Source organism: Hippoglossus hippoglossus, chromosome 24, assembly GCF_009819705.1.
Source record: "Hippoglossus hippoglossus isolate fHipHip1 chromosome 24, fHipHip1.pri, whole genome shotgun sequence".
Taxonomy (NCBI): Eukaryota; Metazoa; Chordata; class Actinopteri; order Pleuronectiformes; family Pleuronectidae; genus Hippoglossus; species Hippoglossus hippoglossus.
Window position 1 is genome coordinate 3,307,387 of NC_047174.1, and position 8,143 is coordinate 3,315,529.

The 8,143-nt window shown below is 41.6% G+C and overlaps 1 protein-coding gene across 6 annotated transcripts; it reads right to left on the reverse strand.

The window, feature by feature from the left end:
- Positions 1-68: 68 nt before the first annotated feature.
- Positions 69-6,347, reverse strand: LOC117758545 (microtubule-associated protein RP/EB family member 3-like). 6 transcript variants are annotated; one of them, XM_034580314.1, is made up of 9 exons: positions 6,222-6,347; positions 4,426-4,493; positions 3,883-4,008; positions 3,637-3,782; positions 3,252-3,414; positions 3,103-3,144; positions 2,168-2,304; positions 1,862-2,014; positions 69-1,542 (listed from the first exon to the last, which is right to left on the reverse strand). In XM_034580314.1, the coding sequence occupies exons 3-9, from the start codon at positions 4,001-4,003 to the stop codon at positions 1,474-1,476; spliced, it is 831 nt and encodes a 276-aa protein (XP_034436205.1). In that variant the 5' UTR covers positions 4,004-4,008; positions 4,426-4,493; positions 6,222-6,347; the 3' UTR covers positions 69-1,473. The 6 variants fall into 6 exon arrangements, with proteins under 6 accessions (XP_034436205.1, XP_034436203.1, XP_034436206.1 ...); XM_034580312.1 differs by having other exon boundaries at positions 3,883-4,011; XM_034580315.1 differs by lacking the exon at positions 6,222-6,347 and adding an exon at positions 5,730-6,160.
- Between the last annotated feature and the right edge of the window lie 1,796 nt (positions 6,348-8,143).

Here is an 8,143-nt window from a genome sequence, read left to right on the forward strand (position 1 = left end):
TACTGATTCACATAGTGATACAATACAGCACCTGATACAATAAAACAAAGCACACACACAACAATAAGCTCTGTTACTCAGAAGTTTATTGCGTTCCAGCAGTAACGCCAAATGATGCAAGTTGATCACACGGCTGCCATGACGACAAGCGGTGAGAGAGGGTTTGATGTTTTGTTATCTCTGACGGGTCCGACAGATGTCAATCACACTCAGTCACAATAAACCACACCCACAGCTCCTCGGCAGCCACTGTGGCTTTTACCGCTATGCAAGAAAACTCAGTTAAATACGGCAACAGAAGAGTAATGATAGCAGCTACAATGTTTAGCTCAAAGATCACAGTCAAACATTCGTGTTTAGTAGTGTCAGTCTGTCATCTTACTATTTTGCTTTACATTTGTTCATTCATAGAATTCAAAGCCTGACATTTGTCTGATAAATAACTTTAACACTGACGCCTCTAACTTGACTTGAGGAATTCAGTGCAAATTTTATAAAACAACAAACCTCTTTAAAACAAATCTACAAAATATAAAAATGCATGTTGCTGTATGTTCCTGGCAGCAGCCAGTCACTGCATGTTGGCATTTTAGATCATTTCAGTCAGTTTTTCGTCGCTACATTTAGTGCAAGAACTTCAATTTCCCCAAATCGGAAAAAAGCGGATTAAAAAAAGATAAATAAATAAAAAGATAAATACATCATCATAAACAAGCTGTCAAAACAGTGTCATTATCAAACCCTCTCTGGTGGGACGACGTACGAACATGCTCTGTGATGCTTTTTGCTTCGGAATGATGACTTTCTTTATGCATGTACATGCGAGCAATTCAAAGTCAGTGATATGTTTTCAGGCTAAAATGTGTCATGGTATACATATATTTGATATATGCATGTGCAGGCCTCTCTCTAAGGGGCTTAATACCATTTATAATCTCACTGTGTGAAATTTCCAGCCAAAATATCTCAAACCGATCAAACTGCATGGTTTCATAAATAAACTCTGCAGCGAACCCTGATGCACGTGTATGTGTGTGTGTGTATGAGTCGTCACCAGTCAGAGTGCATGGTGACACAAAGGGAGTCTTTATTCAGATTGATAGCACTGTTGTTTTCAGATCCCTGGATCCCTGTAATCTCATTGCTACAACTCCAAAACCTTTGACAGGCTAGCAAGGCTAAACTAGCCCTGAAGTGCTGCTGTCCCCTCTGGTAACCGGTTAGAATGAGTCGAGGGAGCCGAGCCAAGCTGCTGCGCCCTCGTCCAGACAGGTCCAGATTAAGTGTCCTTTGCTAGTAAGAGTTTGGGAAGCCAGGCAGTACAAAAAAAGTCGTCATGGATGTGGACAACGACAGATGAAATGGGAGACTTAAGGGGCGACTGAAAAAGTGAAATAAAGGGGCAAAAGAGGAGGATAGATTAGGATGATGATCGGGGAGGTGAACAAACTGATAGCGATGAAGAGGAAGAGTTCAGAACTCCTCTTGGTCTCCCTGTGCTCCTTCATCAATTTCGTCATCATCTGGCGGCGCAAATCCATCCTGAAAAAGAAAACGTGGGTCAATGAGTGACAGGGTGGCTGCTCTTGTCATTTCTGTGAGTAACCTGGTGTCTGCGCATGGAAACATGATTTATGTGCTTCACCAAATACGGTTTGAGCAAAGTAACAGCAGAGTAACTCATTCATCTAAATACTAAACTGTGTGCGATGACTTATCAAAGCAAGTTAACTATGAACTTTACGCACACTTTCAAATCCTTATCTGATCCAGGCCTCAGTTATCACACGTAAGTATTAGACTATAACACTATAGAACTATCTACGTTTATATGTTACATTTATAATTTGACTGTATTTACCTCTGTAGCGTAGAGTATGTTGATGATTTTGCCGAGGGCTGGGCTGTTTTCGTTTTCGTGTTCCTGACAGATGAGCTCGATGTCTCTGAGCTTTGCAAAGTAAAAGTCCCTCTCCTTCTCCAGTCCGTCGACAGTCAGCTTCATGTCCAGCACCTGCGTGCAGAGAGGGAGAAGAGCCATCAAGACCCAGGTCAGATTCGTAGAATTCTGGACTCTTTTGTTATTCTTAACACCACACTGCTGTTTTCAATAAGGACATGTAGGTTGTGTCGCTGTGTAATTTTGGACAAATCAGAGCAGTGCTACCTGCTGGTGGAGCTCTACGAGCTCAGCATCGCCACCATTACGTGTCACAGGAGTGGTCTTGCGGGTGGCTGTTAAGTTGATCTGCCTTTGTGGGGCGGGGGCAATCTTGGGTACAGTGGGAGACGTTCTCATGGGCACTGGGAAGACAGAAACACACAAACATGTTAATATACAGCATCTAGACTGGACTGCATCACTAATGCCTTTCTGTAGCCCAAATCTTCACCCTGATAACTTTAATAGGATGTCTACACTGTGAGAGGGGGTTTTAGAAAATGTATTACAAAACATGTTTAAATCACATTATTGTGCGTTTAGTTTGCTGTTCTAGTTTATCACAGTCACCCTTTCCTGACCATAATGCACATGTGCTTATTCTCCCCTATACAGAGCAAGACATGATAAATTACGTTACATGTATTGTAATTATTATTTTTTTTTTATATACATGCAGCAACTTCCAGCATTGTTTGCCTGAATCACATCAATTACAACAATCAGCATCAATCTGTTTCAGACAGAATACCTGGTAACAGAAGCCACGGGCTGCTTTTGATTTACACTCAGTCTGTAAAACTTTTAAAAACTGTAATAAAAATGTAAAAAACATTGTATCACACGCCTGTTTAAAACTTTGCAGGTGCACAGAACTACAGAGATGCAATCAAAGCCCACAAAATGTCAGAACAGACCATTCCAAATAACACTTTTTAGATGAAACCAGCTGTGCCTGTCAGTGCTTTTGTCACACAGAAGTGGACGTTGTTTCATCTAAACTGGGTTAGAAAAACAATCTATGCTAATTCACAGTACGATCATTGGTAAAACACTCGGCAAGCATGGAGAGGATCACACACACACACATATGCTCGATGGAGTGGATCTCACACACACACACACACACACACACATATGCTCGATGGAGGGGATGTTACCTGGGCGAGAGGGTCTTTTAGGTTTGTGATGAATGGGTTCACCTGGGTTAGAGTTGGGGGTGTGGTTGCATGAAGAGGTGAGAGCAATGAAATGAAACCTTCTGATTCACACACAGGCGGACGGCGCCTCACCTTCTCGTGTACCGTACCTGGGTTATGTGGCGGCGGCGGCGTTCCCTCCTGGCCCTGCCGTGTCAGCATAGGGTCGTATTCTTTTCCGTCATAGTTGGCATCGAAAAACTTCTTAAACCACTGAAGAAACTCAAAGTTGTCCTGGAACTTGCCCTTCACCAACTTCTCGACCGGGATGATCTGAGGGACAGAGAGAAAGGTGGACAGGGGCAATGTGTTGAGGACATATTTTAAATGATACAACCATACACAGTGTAATGTTATTTAAATAGAAGAAACAACAAATTACAGCTCCTGGATATAGATCTGAAGGAGACCACTCCCACAGGCACAGAGGGACAAGCTTATGATCAATGTGTCACCATCTGGAATTACAAAATGCAATAATAAGTGTGTCCTCACCTTGTCCACATTCATTCTCTTGAACCCAGACTGTAAGACCTTGAAATTTTGGATGTATTCGTGTTCCAATTTAGCGTTGAATTTAACTTTCTTGACCAATATGCAGCCTGGAAACAACATGTCCATGAAATGACAGTATGCAGCACCTAGGGGGAGAAAAAAAAAAACACACAGATATATTTACTTTTGGAGCTTAATATACATTTGTTATTTAATTACAGGTTAAATATGAAAAAGATAATTCACCTGTACAGAGCTGCTCGATCTTTGTGTAGTTGAGCTGTAGAGAGTCGTTGACCCAGGCCAACATGTCATGACGACTCAGGTTCTCTATGGTCATAGAGGTGGAGTAGACATTCACCGCCATTCCTCCTGCTTCATACAAACACACAAGAAAGCCGTTTTCGGACATGAACTCTGGAAAGTTTGAGAAAATATTTGCATCCAGTAAAACTTCATCACTAAAACTGTGGTTCCTTTTCGTTACAGACACTTTCCAATGGATATTTTTGTGTAGACGAAACTGGTGGAATGTGAAAAGGAATAAATATTTTAGATAAACGTTTTTCCGGTTGTAAATACTATACTGTAAGTCCTAAATTAAAATCCCATTAACTACTTAATGGACCACTTTAAGTGCTGTCTTCCTCACGGTAACAGGAACAACAGGTAGAGCAGAGTCGTATCGGACTTTAAAACTCTTACACTGCTATTTAAAAACGTATCCTGTCAATTGGACAGGTAATATGTGATTTACTCTGCAAAAATAAAATAAAACACTGAACTCACCTGCGCTGGGTGAGTGTTCGGTGTGAACTGTTTGAATCGGGTTGTGCTGGACCACCTTACAAAAAGACCTGGGGACAGAAACCAATGTCATGTGAGATATTAGGCCTGCGAACATTCATCCCAACCTGCAAAGATAATCATAATAAAGTTATACGTTACTTATCTGACTATCTTCCTCTTTACCTGCCTCTATTAAAACATGGAGTGTTGCTCCCGAGTGCCTCCGCAGGGTTACGATACTAAGATACACGACAGATTAACGAGCTACCACTCGATAGTTCACTCACTATGTCACTAATCTTGACCTCTGTTAATCCTTTTAGCCAAAGTCCAGCATGCTGCACACACCACAGTTCACTCAGGCAGCTCCGGTCGCCAGTAGGTGCACGAGAAAAGACCAAAACGGCCGCGATTCATCCCAGATAAGAAAAAAAAAAACCAAACAACATGGAGGTATTTCCTGTGAACGGCCTCCAACACTAACACCATAGAGAACGTTCTGCTGAACCATCACTTCCCTGAGAGCAGAGCGTCACAGAGGCTTCACTGTCCACCGGGAGAACGCTGCTGATCTGTGTGTCACTGGTTAATCTACCAGTTACACCAGGATTTCTGTTGGTCTATTTCCACTAATGCCTGAATTTACAACGGACAAATAACCTTGTTGATACAATACATACCTACAGATGAAGCCAATGCACATAGAAGTACAAACAACTATGAGGTCACTGCAACCTGCTCAGATATGTGAGAGACAAACCGTCCACTGGCCACAAATGAAGCTACAATCAATACTGTCGATTAACCTCGTTTGAGGCTTAAGTGAAAAATACTTTCTTTTGCTAAAGGAGAAAACACAAGTATATAAACTGTTGGCTGCATCAGATTTGAAAAGTTCTTCGTAGCTGTCAGGTAAAATGAGTGATGGAGTAATAATGGAGCAAAAAGAAGCTGCACGGGGACATTACAAAAAAACAACAGAGGCAAAAGAAAACCGCTAAAAATAGAAATAAAAAGAGTGAAAGAGGAGAAGAAAGAGGATTGAAGGAGGTAAAAGAAATAAAAAAGGATAAATCTGCGTCAGTAAACTAAACCAAAACAAGTGGAATGGGAAGAATAACACACATCAAATAGATGGAAGTGTGCAGAAGGATGAAATAGATACAGAATAACCTACAGTGATGGTGTGACCGTGTGAAACAGCAAAACTTCATGGCACGTGTGAATAAAAAGTGTAACAGCTCGTGTAAAGTAGGTGAAAGGGAGATTTAAAAAGCACAAATACACAAATACAGTACAAGTACCTCAACCGTGTATACACAGACTGCAGCTGTTGTGTACTAGTTGTGTGTAAACACGTGTAAACTCAGAACAGCCGCTTGCTGCGCTCGGATCACTGTTGACAGTTGTAGCCGCCTCGCGGTGCCTCAGACCCGGCTGCGGCGGCGGCTGTGCCCGCTGTTAGCTTCGCGGCTAACCGCAGGTGCTAACTGCGTCACTGTGGTGAGGTCGGGTGTCTGATCAGAAACGAATCCAGGTAATTTAACGGAACTTCGGCGGAACACGCGCAGATAAGCAGGGGGGGAACACGGGACTTTCCCGTTAAGGCTACCGTTACCCCCCTCTGGAGGCCTGACCGGGAACACACACGCACACGCACATCAGCGGGGGGGGTGGAAACTCCCGCGTCGCTCAACTCTTTACCGGACCCGCCGGGGAATCGAACCCACCACCGATAATGTGGTTTAAACGGTGAAAGTGTGAGTTGGAAGTGACGCGCAGCGGCGTTTACTCACCGGAGTCTGTCCCTGTGTCGCCCTGTTGTCTCCACTCATCAGCTGCTCTCCGTCACTAGCCACGCCAACCCTCGCGAGATTCCGCGAGACCTGCGCCGCGCTAAGCCGCCGGAAGTGCGCAGGTTGCAGGATTTTCGACCGCGCGCAGTGAAACTGGAGTTTTCTCCCGCCGCCATGTTGGAGACAGGAGTCCGGCAGCGTGACTCAGGCCCTTGTTCGGGGGATTAACCCGATCACCGGAGCCTGTGGCTGCTCCGCACTTTATCCTGTGGGTTCTGACCCGAACACCGAACTTTACACTGTAAATATGATACAAAACAATAAAGGTAATAAGGAATAAATAAAGAAAAAGGTGGAGCTGAATCTTTATCTTATTTTACCAACCTGTTATACGCAGAATACTTTTATTTAGGGAACCCTATAAATTCTTATGCTTTGGTTAGTCTGTCGAACATAACAATTATATTTTATATTTGTTATCACATTGATTTAAATAAAAATCTATATATATATTTATAGCTATTTGAATGAGTGGTTATTCTAATAAGTTTCTGTTAGTTGATATTGTAACTCAGAAAAAGAGTCAGAGTTACATTTAAAACCAAACACAGTCAACAAATAATTAATGTTATTAAATATGTAAATATAATATGAATTACTGTATAGTAGTCATATTAACTGCTTTTACTGTTAATTGTATTTCCATACCGAAGCCTGAAGTGAAATGTAGATCACGTTCATTTCAATTCTATAAGATAAACTTCTGAGATTTATATGTGATGTGTAATAAAGGATATTTGCAAATAAACTCTGAGCCACAGTGGCAACATGAGTGTTTTTCAAATTCCTTGTGTTTGTCCCATATTCAAATTGTGGTGTCGCAATTATTATTAATTATCTATTCATTGATTATATTCCAGGTAACAGTCTATTCTTTATACTAACATAGACATTCGGTTCCATAGTTGCACGTTCAGCACTTTTATTCTATTGTTTACGTATAAGTATTTGTTTTGAAGGTTATACATTTCTACTTTATCACATCATCTTGTACTTTTTCAATGACACCCATTAATAAAATAATGGTTTTCTTATTAGTTAAATTCATTTTTATATCCATTAGTCCGATTGACAGCACAAATCTTTGCATTTTAAAAACAACAACAGGGAGCCATGAGGAGGTTTTGTTTTCACTTTATTCTTTGCTGTTATTCTCGTGGTAAGAAACAAGCAGCCACGTACAGATTCAACAGGTTCACTGTCCAACACAACAACAGTCTACAAACACACACTGACCAGTCACAGTGCCTTCAACACAACAAAACCGTCCAACAATAAAATAACGTAGCCGTCGTAGGTTATCGTAAAAAAAAAACAGCACCAGTTGTTGTGAACCTGTGGCGTTCGACTCCTCCGTCTCCTCGCGGTGCTCTTCATGCATGGGTGTCGGTGTGGCACGGGTGATTCACATTGGCACATTTACTCTTTCAACTAAAAGATAAAAACAAACACCCTAAATAGATAGTACACAGGCAGGGATATGTGATCATGTATAAATATAATACTGTGAGGCAGGAATGAGACTCGTGGTTTTCTTCAGCCTGCGCAGCTCAATCTTTCTGCTCTGAGGAGACACGCTGCTCTTACAACAATCACACTTTACAAAAACAGAGGAAGTTCACTGTCGGGCTCCATATGCAGGATCTCATTTATCCACTGTTCCCACATGGAATCGGACTAATTCTATTATTCTTGTGCTTGGTAATGTGCACACATATAGAACAACTTTAGACAAATGTTATCACAGGTATATTTCTAAATTAGAGGCTAAACAGAGAGGACTATTTGAAGAATCAATATTATAATTTAATCACATTTTTCTTTGTCCCCCCCTGTTTTTCTTGAATTGAAGGAAATGTCTG